Genomic DNA, 17731 nt, shown 5'->3' with positions numbered 1-17731 from the left:
CCTTCCTATTGGTTATACTTGTATAAGGAAATGCTCCAACCACTTTACAAAACATTCAGCATTTTTCCAACCAGATTCATGGCCACCTCCAATAGACTGCGTTCTAGCCTTAGGGGGGGATAAAAAATGGAGTTAGGAACTCCACTGTGAATAAATACGTTCACTGTGATGTTTTCGAAATCGTAAGTCACAAAGATTTCATTTTAGTTCTACATTAAATGAAAAATAAATGTAGAAAATATAAATTTAAAATGAGATTTTCGAAAATAGTTAAATATGAGTAAAAGCAGAGCTTACTTCAATGCGACTTTTCTTATTTTGTATGGTAACGTAAAGTAAGGCATTAGGCGAACCTATTTTTCTGATATTTTGCTCCATTTTTGTCAATCTGTCTTCCTCTTAAGCACTGTCCCCATTAGCAGGAAGGCAACAGAGAGAGAGGCTGGTAAGACAACGAAATCCCCATTTTAGCTTCTTCATAAAGCGCCATATTAATAGCAGTCGACAATTGGGATACCGAATTAAACATGCACCAAATCTCACTGAATAATTTCATTACATCGTTACTAAAGCAACAGTAAATCTATAAGCCATAAGAGCATTCGACAAAAATTCATTAATGTACATGTCTTACTTACATGAAACTTATCTAACCTGTAGGAAAAATTGTTAACAATAACAGAGTCTACTTCCAAGCCTCTGTTGTCAACAAAACAAAACGACCAAGAGAGTGCAGTGCAACAGACATAGCTGCAGAGTTGCGCTAAGGGAGCAATACCATCGCGCACCAAGCAGCATCTGCAGAACTATCGGAGAAACGCTGACTTCGTCGTCTTAGACTCTTCGTCAACATCGCGTTAACATCCTTAAAGAAAAGCCAACTGTGGAACAAAATAGAATGATATTAAATGGTTACGATCGGAAGTTATTGGTACGAAGCTACGCGCTACGAAGTTGCAGTAAAAACATACATTGCTGTCGTATGCACAATATACGTATATAAAACCTACTGCACGAACATGATTGTAATACTGTACAGTTGACATATATCGTAATGCCCAGCTGCAGTGTCAGTAACAGCAAACAAATTTCAATAGCAGACAGACTGACCGCCTGGTGCACAAGTTAAAAGTCGACGAAGATGCCATGAGGTGACAGTACAGTTTAATGGCGGAATACGGTGTAATCAATAATTCAAAAAGAGGAAATTCCTCAAATTTTAATTTAAAACGAATCGTGTAGCCAAAATGGTTACAGCTATAAAGTTATTGAAATACGTGTAATGAAAACTGAAACTGCAAAGATATAAGACGTCTACACAACGCCTAATAATATAAATTAATAGTAACAGAGATTGAAATATTAACACTAATATTCTTTTATTCTTAACAATCTTCATTATGATTTCTACTTATTTATTCTATTTAACGTTGCTGCATTCCGTAATTCTTCTGTCGTGTGACATTTTCTAACGATTTCCAGATCGGAACATTACGATGTAATCGATTGAAATAAGTAATCTATCATTTCTTTCTACATTGCGGTCTTGGCTAAATAAAGATTTTAATAAAATCTACCATATTCAAACTCTTTCGGTCTCTCTTTCCATACCTAAATGTGAGCGGAATTTTCTTCGCCGTGGAAGGAGTGTGTAACTCGTAGAAAGACATTTATAAGGAAAACGTGGATGAAGCAGTACGATAACCCCCGCTTTGCCAAAGATGATAACGCTAAATATGAGACAGGAAAACGAGAATGCAGCTCTTCAAGTACAAGGAAAGTCATTCTCGGAACGGTTAGCCAAACTGTATGATAACCTTCGTTAGCGGGTGATAAAACTGTGGTCCTGGTATAAATACAACCCATAAAACAGTAGTAGGGCATCCCGAGCACCATGAAGATTTCTCTGTTGCTTGTTATTGGTAAGTATTAGCAGAATATGTATTATTTGATTCCGATACAGCTTTTTCCTTTCTTCCCTCCTTTTTGCATGCTTTCTCAGATAGTGATTCGGGCGAAACACTGTTTCTATATGTGTCGAAGAAACGTTTATTACCACAATTAGCGAAGTATTCGATAGAAACTGAACAGAACTTAGAGTACAGAGGATGCATGAGGAGTGTCTCTTCATTTAGCTGTGCTCACGAGAAACGCTGAGCATATACGCTAGCGACGGTTTTACGAGTTGTCTTTATCAATAACTTAAATTTCCTAAAAGTATGAATAGAGAAGTTACCAATGTTAAGAGTTACAGTCTAGCACTTATGTACCAATGAGTAGTGAACTTGGAAATGGAGCGCGCAACGCAGGAAAACACTTTTTGTGCAATTTGAAGATTAAAAAGAGCGAAATAGATTGTAGTGAATGTTGAACTTCGCAGGACTGCAAACTGAAAAGGGAAAGGCAGATTACATGGTACCAGTGAAATGACTCTGGTGTGAATATAGCAGTTAAGGAACGATCCATCAAAAAATGTGAGTAGTATAATCACATTGTATGCTGTGACAGTAGAGAAAACCTGATGGACCTTAAGAAAAATTCACTTTGTGTACGGAGTAAAAGATTTCCTCTGAAATGGATGTACGGAAAGAGGGCGGAAGGACATGAAAAACCATAATATATGTTAGTGTTAGTTACAGCCGTAAACATTTTGTTGCAGTAGCTGAAGGTCGAAGTTTTATAGTAAGAGGTTGGAATTCGTCCAACATATGCGTAATGCTTTCGCGCTTGCTGAAGAAACGCACAATGAATACCCTTGCTCTTCATTGTATATTCCCTGTCCTCTCTATCGTTCCCAAACATGCGTACAGTACTCGGAAATTGATGGATGCCATTTGTTTCGTGGATGAATTACATTTTCTTAGGATTCGTCTGATAACCCATCGCTTGGCTTTTGCTTTCCTGCAACCAGTTTATGTGAACCAAAGTTCGATCCCTTCGGCCAGTTACTCATTCATGTATTTTAATGATTCCAACGATTCTTTACCAGAAGTACAGCTGAACAGTAGTGGGGCTCTTTACGTAGTTCTGCGCAATACATTACATTTAATTACGTTGAAGGTCAACGGCCGCGCTCAACACCAACAGCCAGTCCATTCCAGGTCTTAATTACGATAGTTTTGTGACGTAGACTGTACATGTATCATATATGCACAGTTGTTTTTCTTACTACTGTAATTGCCTTTCCACCTACCGATTTTGTTCTGTTATGTTCTACCTCTTGAATCCTGTCTGCAAGGACGTACTGAGTACAGCCAAAGTTCTGGTCAGACATTCGGTTTGCTCGAACTTTGTTCAATAGTCGACAATGTGGAACTGTATCGATTGGCATTCGGAATTCAAGGAACATGGCATCATCGTGTCGGCTCCGCATCTCGTGGTCCACCAGAGCTGCGTAGCATAAGATCTCTGTTTCCAAAATTCGTTTTGATATCTATAGAGGAGATTTTAGTTCTCCAAAAATGTCATAGGGCGTTGTCATTAAAGCTTTTTAATTACTTTGCAATAACATGACGTCAACGATATAGATCCTCAATCGTGTGCATTTTTCTGCAGTCACTTGGTACCGTCTGTTGGTCCTGAAATCTACGATAAATTTATGCTGCGAGAGGAGCAAGTTCTATGCAGAATCTTACAAGAATCACGTAAGATCCTAATATCTTTCCACTACTGAGCAGTTTTAGCTGATTTCCTTTCGCGTTATCGCTTATTTTCATATACGCCATTTGGGCCGTGAGATAAATGAGAGGCAGTACCTTATAACGACTTTCTCCGGTGAAACATTTTTCGAAGACGGAACTCAATAACCCGGCAGTGTCTCTGTCATCTTCCGTGTATGTTCCAATACAGTCCCTGGGTGAGCTACTGACTTTACCAAAGACTAGTATCCCCACGGTTTTGGTAAAGCTTTTCGCATTCTTCTCCTTAAGATTACATTCGCTTCTTTCAACTTTAGTTTGCTAACAAGGCGTTGACGTCTGTTAAATCTCCAGTGGAATCTGTCTTAGCTTTCGTATTATCTTTGAATCCTACAAGGGCTGTCGATCACTTCACGGCCTTTTTCGGTACTTACAGGTCCCCGGAGCTGAATATTTGAATATGTGAGCTAAAATACTCTGCGGTTTGTTCCTGTTTTTTTGCTATTGTGTAAAAAGAAGTACCAAATTATTCACTGAAATAAAAGAAATAAATATTTCATATGTTTCCGATTTCATACAACTGGACACAAAACCTATAGTCCACTACCACAGCTAAAAAAGCCATTGCAGCTACAAAGAAGAAACCGCTAAAGACAGATTGCGTAGACGAACTGAAGTTGTTAAACTCATAAACTTATTTAAGCATTTTCTTAACTAATTTTTCTTTTTCTCATTAAATAGTAAAATTCATCAACCATATTGGATGGCCACAGTGTCTTCAATAACTTTCACAATAGCAAATATTTTCATTAATCACCAAGACCAGGTGAGAATTTGTATCTTGTTACCCTGTTTGGAAATGATAGGGAGATGATACGTTCATTTTAATCGAATTTGTCACCACTGATACATGTAATATCATAATTTTTTCGGTAACGTAGGCAAGAAGATTCCTAGATTTATATACAGAAAATACAACAGGTTTAATTTCTTACAGAGGAGAGATAGCTTCAAGCATCATAATCCCTGTCACATCACGCCACCAAAGGCTGCATATAAAACGGTAGTACACAGTGTCAAAAAAAGCTACGTTCAGCATATTGAACAGGGAGAAGTAATTCGACATCAAAAACCAAACAGCAGTAGCTATTTACTATCCCAGTTCAATGACAGATGAAAAAATTTGAGGTTCTGTGAAAGAAACTTACGATACAGGAAACATTTCCCACGGATTACCAAAAAATAGGACACTTACTTTCTTTGCACAAAATAAAAGTAATTTTGTTCACAAACAATAACGTTAGCCGGAATTAGCCCAGATTTCAGACGCAACGACAGTGGAAAGAAAGTCTTGGAGATTTTTGTGTGTATAGAATCCCATGTAAATCTTGGTCAAGGCACTAAATAGTATAGACAGGCAGATACGTTCATATAAGATACCCTCAGCACATCAACTATTACAGACGTAACCAGTCAGCTATGGAAGCTCGCATGAAAATAACTTGAAATCTATTCCCTAAGACAGAGGAAGGTGCTAGGATAGTACATCATGTAATTGATTTAGTACTATATTCGAAATTCTTTTACACTGCAGAAAGTCAGGGAAAAAATCGTTAATGAACCATTAACTTTTCATATTCCTCCAGTGCGTAATTACTGTACTAAATTCATACATATTTCAGGTTCTTAAATATTTATCTCAAACTTAATTAATGAAAATTTTTGGAGATTTGCCTAATTTTTAGAATAGTACATAAAACTGTTTACCACCAATAATTGCTATTTAAAATTTTATTTATTGTTGGTGACATCAACGATAAATAAAGGTATAGTATGAAAGGTAATGGTTATTAGATGAAATAGAACATCTTTAGCTGTATGCTAACCTTTTGGTAAGCATTAATGTTCTAGTATCTTTCTCCTATGTTACGATTAACCCTCCACCGGATAATATGTGTAAGATTTTCACAAAGTAAGAGAGACGGTGCATCCAACGGATGCTCTGGTTAAGTCTGTTTAGATGCTTTAGAAAACGAAACAAATAAAAACGATACAAACTACCGTCTTCATCTACGAGAGAGTGATGTGTAAATGCGTAATAACTTACAGGTTTTCAATGGGTTTCATATTTTACCTTGATGGGTAAGAAAGGCAGTTAGAGATTCAGTCCACTGGAGAATGGGGTTTCTTCAGGCAAGTACCAATTAACTGAGAGTGAGGCAGAGGGGTTTTCAATATTTTTTGACCACGTGTCGTTCTCTAGAGCTGGTTGTTCGACGTCAGCAACAGCGAAGAGGTCAAAGTCTTCAGCCAAATATCAGGTTCACTGGTGGTGAGCCGGAGGAAGTCATAATTCCTTAATGTTTTTGGAATGGCACTTACAGTTCCGACATTCGCCCTGCTACAAAGGAGAAACTTCCGAAGCCGTGGTGCAGGACTCAGGGAAAAGAAATATTATTCAGTTTAATCCTCGGATAATAACGCTCAAACAGTAACTTGGACATCCAGTGCATGTGTTTACTTATTTCTAATGTTATATCGTTGCCGCGTTCGACGTGTTCAGCGTATTTTTTATTTATTCGCTAGGTTGTTGTGATAATGCCCCATATTACAGCCAAATAACGGGTAAGATAGTACTGGAGCATAGAAAATCTGCTTTGCGAGGCGATTTTAGGTTTCTCTATATGCGTCACAATCAATGGTAACCTCACGAAAACCTTGGTTAGATGAGCGATGTATGTAAATATATTCTTTCATGTGTACATCCAGTTAAGGCGATGACTTCCTCGATAAGTGCAGTGTACTCACCTATGCCACTGTCATTACCATTATCGGTGGAAAGTGCTCTAATTTCTAGGAATGGATTTCATCTGCGAGATTCTCATTCGATACGTGTCAGTAGTACTAACTGTCTTTTCTTGGGTTAAGTACTATAGCTGACTACCAGGAACTGAATTAGTGGAACCAATCAAAATTTTTACTGTGTCTGAAGAAGATAACAGAATTTCTTATGTGTACTCCGTTTCATTTCCGTCTCTGGTCAAAAATTATCCTCGAAAACTATGTTTAACAAAGTAAAAACTTTATTTTATTAATAACTAGCTCAATTTATTCCACGTACGTCTTTCCTTTCTTCGTTAAATAGGAAATATATCTTCGGTTTTGCCTGTTGTATCTGTACCAACACGCGTATGGCTTCGTGTTGTGATGCAGTATGCCATCAGATAATAACATAAATGTCACAAATATCCTTCATTATATGATTACAGCTTTTCTGATTATAGTCACATCGGTTTCTTGTTAGTCGTAGACACAAACAGTCTCAGAGTCACACCACTAACTAATAGTGTAACATTACCATCCCGTGCGGATACGACAGCAAGTGGCAGACTCGTGCTACAAGTAAAGTTGCACTGTATCTCCGTAGAGTGACGCTGGTACCTGGGATCAAAATAGTGGTTTGAATGGCTCTGAGCGCTATTGGACTTAACTTCTGAGGTCATCAGTCCTCTAGAACTCAGAACTACTTAAACCTAGCTAAGGACATCACACACATCCATAGCCGAGGCAAGATTCGAACCTGCGCCCGTAGCGGTCGCGCGGTTCCAGACTGTAGCGCCTAGAACCGCTCAGCCATCCCGGCCGGCAGGTACCTGGGATCACATTACCAAACAGTAGCATCGAGTTGCTAGACAATACAGTAACACTAATAGCCAGTATACGACAGCATTATTATAACTATGCTTATTTATTTCAGCAGCACTCGTCGCTGTGGCGGAGGTGTGCGGTCAGCCGGTGGAATCGGCATCTGGGAAAGTGGAAGAACTTCAAAGATGGAAGAGGGACGACGCAGACGAGGATACCATATGCGTCGCGGCAGACAACAAGTACTACTTGTATGCTAATTCGCTGAAGCTATACACTTGTTACAACCAGCTCCCGAAAGGTAAGTTACTTTGAATAACACTATTTTCTGTGCACGGATGATAAGATTGTATCATGGAAAATTGGTTATCCCTCCCTGATACTGTGTATAAATACCTCCCCCTTCCCCTAGTTTACGGATATCAACACGATGTGGTTCTTCACCAAAACAATTCGGAGGAGTTTGCTACTCCTAGTTAACGTAGTTTTTCCAGTAATTTGCGATCCACTTAAATATGTTACAATCTTTGAATCTCCTAAAATTCTAAATCAGGGTTCTTTAATTTGGATTATGTTTCATAGCGCGATGTGAAGAGTTCTATTGGCAACCGTTTGACAATTTTAGAAGATATAATTCAATAGGCAATGGATGTTAGCGCTAGTGCCGTTACCGGTATTGTGTTATCTATCTTGACTGTAAGTGTTTTGGCAGCTCTGCACCTACACCTTCTCGACGAGTTATTATAAGGTGTCAGACAAAGTACACTACTCACTGTACTGGGTGGGAGGCCGACAGTGGCGTCACTGCACGTAAATTGTACCTTCCATACGCCTACGGACAAATTGAAACAGTCACCCAAGATTTTAAAAAAATTCAAAATTTAGCGACCCGTTGACTTTGCGGTTTTTAGAGATAAAGAGTTATGTAGATCGGACGGTGGTGAGGAAGTGTTCCGCCTTACTTTTTTTTTGTTTCTTAAGAGAAAGTACATACGACTGTATGTATTTACCGAGACGACGTATTTGCCATTTATGTGGTAATAAATATGCAACCAGTCGCTTTTTTAGGTTTTTGATACGTTATATTAGACAATATTCATATTTTCGAGTCACTTCAGGCTCATCACCAGATGGAGTTGTTACGAGAACGTTATGTTGTGGACCAAGTGTAGATACATCCTGTGCTGTTGCTGCTGACTGAAATGACGGAAATTTTATACACAGTCTTTAGCAGCACTTGGTTTTACACTGACTCACAGAAAGTAGCCAATGGACCTTTTTACAAACAATATGGATATGATATATATTACATTTTACTACATCACGGTCTTCCTTGTAAGAAACTTTTAGGGACGACGTACGACGGACATAGAAGGGACTTTTTCAGATGCTCTGTACTCAGTCAGTGTCTCGAAAACAATACGGAATTTGGTTTGACTACGGACCTACCCTGTCCGTTTCTTGTAAGCTACACTTGGAACGCGAACGTAATTTGTATGTTACACAGCCAAACGTTCTTCAACGCAGGTAAGTCGCTAGAAATCGTACTTCGGTTGTTGGAAGGGATGACACTTCAACTGACCATGCAAAAGTGATATTCTCAGTGATTATGCCTTAACAAAACTATAATAATCGTTTCATACTTTAATTTACAACGGTTCTCCAGTACGAGTTTCATAGTTTAAAATCCATTTCATCAGTCCGCAGCATATGTACTGTGCTGGCTCTGCGGAGTGCGGATTGCGGAATAACACATACAGGACGAAGTAAACGCTTGGGACCGCTTCACGTTGCTTCGTTCGAATGTTACGGCCTTACCGTGCCGCACTGCTGTCGCAACAGATCGCTCAGAATAAGGTGCTACGGTTATAGGGGACTGGTGGTGCTCACCATTTCCCAACTCACCAACAAATTAGGTCCCGCATGTGCTCATCATTTGGTACGAGCCACGAGGCACGTGTGGCTTATAGAAAGCCACGTTAACAGCTTCATTACCCTTCTTGAGTGACTTCGTTCTAATAACATTCTCACTCTCTCGAAATGCACCACGGGTCAGGTTTACTCGCATGGTCAATCTGACAAAGAGCGGCGTACTGTCGAGTCGGCAAGGATATGAAGCTGCAAAGATAGCCCACTCGTGAGCAGTTAGACAGGTTGCTCCATTATCACGGCACTCCCAGCAACATTCACCACCTATTAAAGTTGTTTCATTAAAATTAGTGTCCAAATGTGACATGGTACTTCCAGGTCCACTGAAGGGAAACCTTCTCAAAACACATCAAGCGAGGTGCTCAGATAAATACGAGATGGTGACGAAATGGAGCTGATACATGTGGGGACGACCCTATGTAGTGCATGTATTACCAGGGTGCCCTCGCATTGAATTTTTTCTTACTTCTTACGTTTATTAAAACATATTTCCTTATATTTGTTGCAGTTTACGTGGTGAAACCAAAGTCTCAATGTCGACCATCTCTGTCAGACTGTCCCACGAGTTAGGTGTATTGCAAGTCTCTAAGCTCAAGTTGACGGCGCGGACTACTCTGCGAGTGGGTGAAGACCAGATGGCTGTCCTGATGTCTTCAGAGAAACCAATATACTAAAAAGGACAACAGAACTTACCTCTTTTACTCACAACCAAAACCGGAGGAATGACCTCATCCACTTTTATGACAGTTTCTGGTCGCTAATCGAATTTCAATAACTATCAGCTTTTTTTTTTTTTTTGTTATAAGAGAAACTGACTGCAAGGATTAGTATTTAATAACAATGGTTTTGGCTTTTTATATTTCTGTTGTTCTTGTAATAGTTTTATGTAGAATCAAATAAAGAGTACTTCCATTTCACCAACTGTTTTATTTCAACTGTAGGATGTATTTCTTTATCTACGGCGAACAATTGAGACTTTGAACACACGGTCAAGTTTACTTCAACGCAACTCAACAATAACCAATCAAACACAAATTCTGGTTTGTAATTTCCAACATATTTTATTTAACAATTGCATGACAACTGCAAATTGCTGTTACCCCAGAATAATATACATAATTGCCCCAGAATTTGAAACATTACTAAACAGGCAAAATCTTTACTGGCGTCAAAGCCCTTCCCAAACAATAAATATAGTAATTTTAAAACCTTTTTACATAAATTAAAAGAGCCATACACACAATAAACGCTTGACTGAGGAAAGCTCTTAGAAGGTCAGGACACCTTTTGAGATATAACAACGGAAACAACACACAATTTATTTTTTTAAATAAGTACAATAATAGGCACCTTTCAGGTATTAGAAAATTGCAGTGGTAAGTAATGGAACATCAGAGGTGCGCAGAAACTACCACTGAGATCGAGCCTGAATGAAAGCTGAAAGGAACGGTGAAGATGAAAAGACGAGTGCCTCGGCGTCACCTAGAACAAATATTCGCCGAATAATTGGACTCTGCTGATTAACACAGCGACTGCGCTATCGGTTACAATTCACTGGCTGCCGCCAAGGCGTCGTCCCCCAGTTACACGACCAGCTACAACGGACGAGGCGCACCGCTGATTATACCACTGAAACAACAACATATCACGACACAGCATATGGGCAGTATCCACAGCAACACAACCCTTAAAACATAAGAAAAATTTCAAAACAGGAATACAATTACTCCTTGCAGCCAAATTAAATCTCTTGCAATCAATGTCTACAACAACAGTTCGCACTGCCTTTGCACAGGAACCACGATACATAAACATTCACCATGAGAACACTGCAAAACGTGTAGAAACCAGAACGCGTACTCTGTTTTATATTCCTAAATAATAATAATTACATAAAAGAAGAAAAACAATGTCATAAATCTCTAAATTTTACAAAGGACTACCAAAAGGCAGGAAAAAGTCCCAGAAAATCTAATCTGTGGTTATTTCGGAGTGCACAGGCATCCATTTACATATACGCTTCTTCCCTCTGTCTCAAATGCGTCCAAAACAGGCAAGCCACTGATCAACAAGTTGTGCAACAGTGGTCAACAAGAAGCACATATCATGCGCGTCAAAACTCTGAGAGAGCCGTTAACGTTCGATTCTGTAGCGTATCCGGTTGGAGGCTGATACACTTCGAAAGCCACTTTCACGGGTTCATATCATTTACAGCACAGAGGAGACCATCGCCCTCTCACTACGCGCAGTAGACACACCTAACCGCACGCACATTTCCGTCCGCAGCCCAATTGCCGACGTGACAAAAAGAGTCACAGCACGCTCAAAGAGCGACCCCCGACAACCGGACTCCACACCGGAGCGCCAACCAACCGACCAAAAAACCAGTCATCTCCCCACAGCGACGTGCGCGTAAATATCCGGAAAGCTACCAAAGAGGAAACTGCGGCTACGCGATACAGAGTCGATCGCAGAGATCTTTCATGAATACAGAGAAGTGACTGGCGCCACATATTAACGATGACTGCGTATTGAAAATATGAGTGTCAAATGCGTTTAATCCATTCAAGCCAACATCGTACAATCCCAATACCCATGTCCTGCCTTAACACGTTGACTTCCACGAGTATACCGGAGGCAACAGCAGAGATTTACGACTGATGAAAGAATGAGCAATGTTTAACAGAGTCAAGACGCAAAAGGGAATGGAAACCACTGCGTTTGGGACATATAATATATAGAGCTTGTGACCACCAACTGAAATGTCCCACATTGGTCTCTCCTTTGGTAGAAAACTCCGAACTAGTTAGCCCCCCCCCCATTCGGATCTCTGGGAGGGCACTGCAGAGGGGGAGGTCATCATGATCAAAAGGTCGAGTGAACAACGAGAGGATAACGGTATACGAGACGGGGCGAGGCGTGCCAGAATATTAAATGTGTTAGGGAAGCTAGAGGATTTGAAAACTGAAATGCTAAGGCACAATCTAGATATGCTGGGAGCCAGTGAAGCGGAAAGAAAGAAACCATTTCTGTTCAGGCGAATACAGGGTAATATCAACAGCAGCAGAAAACTGTGTAACGGGATTGGGATTCGTTATGAATAGGAATAAGGCGCAAAGAGTGAGATATTGTCAACAGTTCAGTGACAGGGTTGTTCTCAGCAGAATCGATAGGAAACAAAAACTGGCAACAATAGTTCAGGCATAAATGCTGACGTCGCAGGGCGAAGATGAAGAGACAGAGAAAGTACATGAGTATATTGAACGGGTAGGACAGTACGCAAAGGGAAATTAAGAATCTAGTAGTCGTGGGCGGTTGGGACACGGTTGTAGGGGAAACAGAAAAGAACAGGTTTACTGGAGAACATGGAGGACGGGTATGAGGGGATTACTGTTTGACGTCCCGTCAACGACGAGATCATTAGTGACGGAGCATAAGCTCGAATTAGGGAAAGGCGGAGAAAGAAAGTGTTCGTGCCCGTCGAAAGAACATTCCTACATCTGCCTCTAGGAATTAAGGGAAATCACAGAAGACATAAATCAGGATGGCTGGACGCGGGTTTGAAATTTTGTCCTCCCGAATGCGAATCAGTGTTCTATTTACTGTGCAACTCTGCTCCGTACGGAATTTATTTGGGCTTGCTAATAGGAGTGAGAGAGGAGAAAGACTGATTGCGTTCTGCAAAAAAATGCAATTATTAATAGCGAACACTCTGTTCGATTATCACAAGGGGACTACTTTTACTTGGAAAGGCCAGGAAATATGGAAGGTATCAGTTAAATTACGCTATGGTCAGGCAGAGATTCTGAAATCAGACACTGCACTGTAAGGCGGACGCTGGCCTAGATGTAGATTCAGATCACAGTACAGTAGTGATGAAGAGCAGGCTGAGTTTAGCCAGCAAGACTGAATGAGCAAAGAAGTGGGGGAGGAAATATTATATAACTATGTGATGGGTTTGAAGTTCTCTGAAGCTCTAGGAATAACTCAGTAGGTAGTTAAGTTGATGAGAAATGTACATCTCTAAATAGTGGAGTAACACATTTTGGAAAGAAAAAGATAGGCGCAAAGAGGATAACGGCGAAAAGACCGTTGCTAACAGACGAAATACTTCAGTTGATCGATAAAAGAAGTAAGTACAAAAATGTTCTTCAGGTAAAATCAGGAATACGCTGAGACAAGTCACTAAGGAATGAAATACATAACACTTGCGCACAGGATAGAAGCTAAAACTGTTGCACGAAAAATCTGAAAAATCGGAGAAGGAAATGACTCAGCATACAAAAACATCAAAACAACCATCTGTGTAGTTAGAAGAAATGGTGGTATTATTAAGAGTGCAATGCGAATTCCATTGTTATATGCAAAGAAGAGGAGTGTCCTCAGTCTTCTGAGTGGTTTGTTGCGGCCAGCCACAATTTCTTCTCCTGCCCCAACCTCTTCAGCTCAGAGTAGCATTTGCAACACACATCGCCAATTATTTCCTTATGTATTCAATCTCTGTCTTCCTCTATAGTTCTTGCCCTCTACAGCTCCCTCTATTGCCATTGAAGTCGTTCTCTGGTGTCATATCACATGTTCTAGCATCCCCTCCGTTCTTCTTGTGAGTGTCTTTCACATATGCCTTTCCTTTCCGACACTACGCAAAATTTCATCATTCCTTACCTGATCAGTCCACCTAATTTTTAACATTCGTCTGTACCACTACATCTCAAATGCTTCGATCCTCTTCTCTTCCGGTTTTCCCTCAATCCATGTTTTAGGGGTCTGGTGACCTCAGATGTTAGGTCCCATAGTGCGTAGAGCCATTTGAACCATTCTGGGTCCATGTTTTACTACCATGCAGTTCTGTGCTCCAAACGTTCATCTCTGAAACTACTTTGTTCAATTAAGGCCTATGTTTGATACTATTAGACTTCTCTTGAGCAAGAATGCCTTTCTTCCCACTTTTGGTCTGCTTTTGATGTCCTACTTGATCAGTCCATCATTGGGTATTTTGATTCCTAGGTAGCAGAATACTTCGTCACCTTCGTGATCATCAATCCTGATGTTAAATTTCACACTGTACTCATTTCTGCTGCTTCTCATTACTTTTGTCTTTATTCGATTAACTATCAATCCATATTCTGTACCGATTTAGACTGTTCATCCCATTCAGGAATCATCTGATTCTTCTTTACTTTCACTCAGGACAGCAATGTCTCAGTAATCGTATCACTGATACCGTTTCACCTTGTATTTTAATTCCACTGCAGAACCTTTCTTTTATTTCCATCACTAGTTCTTCGATACACAGATCGAACAGTAGGGGCGAAAGACTGCATCCTTGTCTCACAACGTTTGTAGTACGAGCACTTCATTCTTTGTCATCCACTCTTCTTATTCCCTCTTGGCTGTTGTACATGTTGTGTATTGCTCGTCTCTCTCTACAGCTTATCCCTAATATACTCATAATTTCGGACATCTTGCATCGTTTTACATTGTCGAACCCCTTTTCCAGATCGACAAATCCTATGAACGTGTCTCGGTTTTACTTTAGTATTGCTTCCATTATCAAACGCTACGTCAGTATTGCCTCTCTGGTGCCTTTGCCTTTGCTAAAGCCAAACTGATCGTCATCTATGAAATCCTCAGTTTTATTTTCCATTGATTTGTATATCATTCTCGTCAGCAACTTGGATGCTTGAGATATTAAGCCGATTGTGGGATAGTTCTCAGCCTTTTCATCTCTTATAGACATCGGAATTGTGTGCACGATTCCGAAAGTCGGATGGTATGTCGCCAGACGTTTTGTTTCCATTTTCTCAATGATTTTAGAAATTCTAAAGGCATGTTATCTATCCCTTCTGCCTTATTTGTTCTTCAGTCCTACAAAGCTCTCTTAAATTATGCTTCTAATAATGGATCCCCTACGTCCTCTAAATCGCTTCTGTTTCTTCTTGTGTCACATCATACAAATCTTCCCCTCATAGAGACCTTCATGTACTGTTTCCACCTATCCGCTCTCTCCTCTGCGTTTAATAGTGGAATTCCCGTAGCACTCTTAATGTTACCACCATTGCTTTTAATATCACGGACTTTGTTTTGACTTTCCTGTACGCTCAGTCAGTTCTGCCAATAATTTCTTTATCGATTTCTTCACATTTTTCATGCAGCCATTTCGTCTTAGCTTCCTGCACGTCCTATTTATTACATTCCTCAGAGACCTGTGTTTCAGTATTCCTGAATTAATATGAACATTTTTGTACTTCCTTCTTTCATCAATCAACTGAAGTATTTCTTGAGTTTTTGCCAGCTGACTTGACTGTAATGAATAACTTTTCGGCTAGAAAAAGAGGAAGTCGAAAAGTTGTGTACTGCTTAGTCAGAGTGCCTGAGACTAATAGTTACAAAAAGTGGAAGCTATCTGGACTCATACTGTAGATCTCGTTGAATTTATAGTGTGGGGAGGCCTCATGAGAAACCACATCCGAGCTATGATACTTATAGCGTTGTGTAGATGCACCCGGGACTTGCTTTACTTTTTCAGTTTTTTGTGCTTTAAAAAATGTTAATGCACATTAACGACCGCTTCATAACAGCTCTTAATTGCATCTGAGAAAGAAACGTGATTCATGCCGTCTTGTTGCTTATAGTAGGACGAGTCTCAATGCGTATCGTATCGCATATTGAATCAACCCAGTGGAAACAAGAGTCTCGCATCCGCAGTCGACGTGTCGAGCGACATGTATTGCAACACTTCGTACCACATATCGTATTATCGCTGAGCGAACCTCGCCTGAGACATTCTGTAACACACTGCGAGTTTAATTTCAGTTTCATGGAACAATGAGCTGCAGGCCAAGAAGTCCTCGCTGGAATGCAGTGAGGTTGGTAACAAGAAACCATGTTGTTATTAATCGCAAACGTAAAGAAATGATTTGAATAATATAATATTAATTGAACTTCGTATAAGAAACTAAATTGTGGGTTCGCCTTCAGCCGTTAAAATGAGAAGACTATTGAGCTCCTGAAGCGCGTTATCGTAGCCTCACAAAACTAATCACTGTACTTCCAACTAATTCCAGTGTTTGAAAAACAGACAAAAAGGTTCATTAGTTCAGAAATGAATGCAACTTTCTAGCACCAAGGTTCACCAAGGATAGCAGAAATCAACACATTCTAATATTTTAACAAAAAGAAGGAGATTACAATGACTTCCATAGTAACTGCAATACACGCTGTGCACAGATCTGACACTTCGGCGCTCGTGTAGCCTTTCTCCACTTGGTGAGCGGCGGTTTGTGCCGTTTGGGCGTTAAATCAGTCCTGAATGACGGCTGCAATGTCTGTCGTAGTACATGCATACGCAATTCATCGTTACATGACCCACTGAACTGTGGAGTTCGAAGAGTCGGCGTAAATGAATTGTAATCGAGTAGGCACTGTAAAGTGAACATATAATAACTCTCTTGTCGAAAAATTAACCCATTATAGAACACTGTTTATGAAGACAGATAAGCTAAATAAACATTCATAACATGTAAGCTTTCACGGCCGGCGTCTTCATTAATTAAAACTTCCGGGCTGAATTGCCGTGGACCATATACAAAACTTCTTCTCCTTCCTGACGTTTCGTTGCCTACTGCGGGCAATACCTTCTGAGGTGAGGCGGCGACTGGCTGCTAGGCGCTGGAGGTCCCGCTTCTATAGATCGCTTAGATGGCGCCACCACTTTCACGTGCTTTCGACTTTAAAACTATCTCTGGCTAGTGCCATCTCTCTCGATTACAGGTAATCGATTGACACTTCGTTGGTACAAAGTCGACCGCAATATCTTGTCTAGTTTTAATCCCTCTTCTTTCCTATTAAAATTATTTCCGTGCTTGTAGATCTCTATAGCTTCTCTATACATGCGAGTATAATAATGTGAGGTCCTAGCTATCACGTTTGTCTCACTAAATTTTATTTCGTGATCACCGTCTTTGATAACGTGTTCCGCTACAGCTGATTTGTCAATCTGTCCCTATCCACAGTTCCTTTTGTGTTCCTTTAGGCGGGTATTAACACTCCTTTTAGTTGTTCCAATATAAACCATGCCCCAGCTACACGGAATTTTATACACACCGGGAGTAGCTAAGGGGTGTCGTGCGTCTTTCACCGATCTTAAACTTTCACTAATTTTCTTGGTAGGTCGAAAGATTGTCTCCACTTGAAACTCGGCCAAAACTTTACCAATACGGTCCGTGATGTTATGAATAAATGGAAGAAAAACTTTTCCAGTCGACGGTTGTTGATGTCGTGTATTTTCGGACACTTTTCTTCTAGGATGGAGTGCTCAATCTATTTCCTTGTCAGTGTCGCAAATGGCTTAATTCATCTTGAAAGTAAATTGGCTCACAGATGTTATTAGCTCTGTCCACTAAAGTTTTTATGACTCCTCTCTTCTGCCTAGGATGATGATTCAAATTCTTATGTACGTAACGATCGGTGTGTGTCTTTCCTATAAACCTTGTGCCCTAAAGTCCCATCTGCCCGTT

General features: G+C 40.2%; 1 protein-coding gene across 3 annotated transcripts in view; it reads left to right on the top strand.

Moving 5' to 3' along the window:
* The first annotated feature begins 1772 nt into the window (after positions 1-1772).
* Positions 1773-17731, top strand: part of LOC124595282 — a 53648-nt gene continuing 37689 nt past the window's right edge. Inside the window, exons 1-3 of one of the 3 annotated variants that reach the window (XM_047133966.1) lie at positions 1773-1922; positions 7399-7584; positions 9721-10129. In XM_047133966.1, coding sequence (XP_046989922.1) covers positions 1895-1922; positions 7399-7584; positions 9721-9782 — 276 coding nt within the window. In that variant the 5' untranslated portion in view covers positions 1773-1894 and the 3' untranslated portion in view covers positions 9783-10129. Of the gene's footprint in view, positions 1923-7395; positions 7585-9720; positions 10130-17731 lie in introns of those variants that run through there. The other 2 variants (XM_047133963.1, XM_047133965.1) reach the window with 2 other exon arrangements.

The sequence above is a fragment of the Schistocerca americana genome, chromosome 2 (assembly GCF_021461395.2).
Source record: "Schistocerca americana isolate TAMUIC-IGC-003095 chromosome 2, iqSchAmer2.1, whole genome shotgun sequence".
NCBI classification, from domain to species: domain Eukaryota; kingdom Metazoa; phylum Arthropoda; class Insecta; order Orthoptera; family Acrididae; genus Schistocerca; species Schistocerca americana.
Note: the sequence above shows the minus strand (reverse complement) of the source record. Positions and strands in the feature narration are given on the sequence as shown.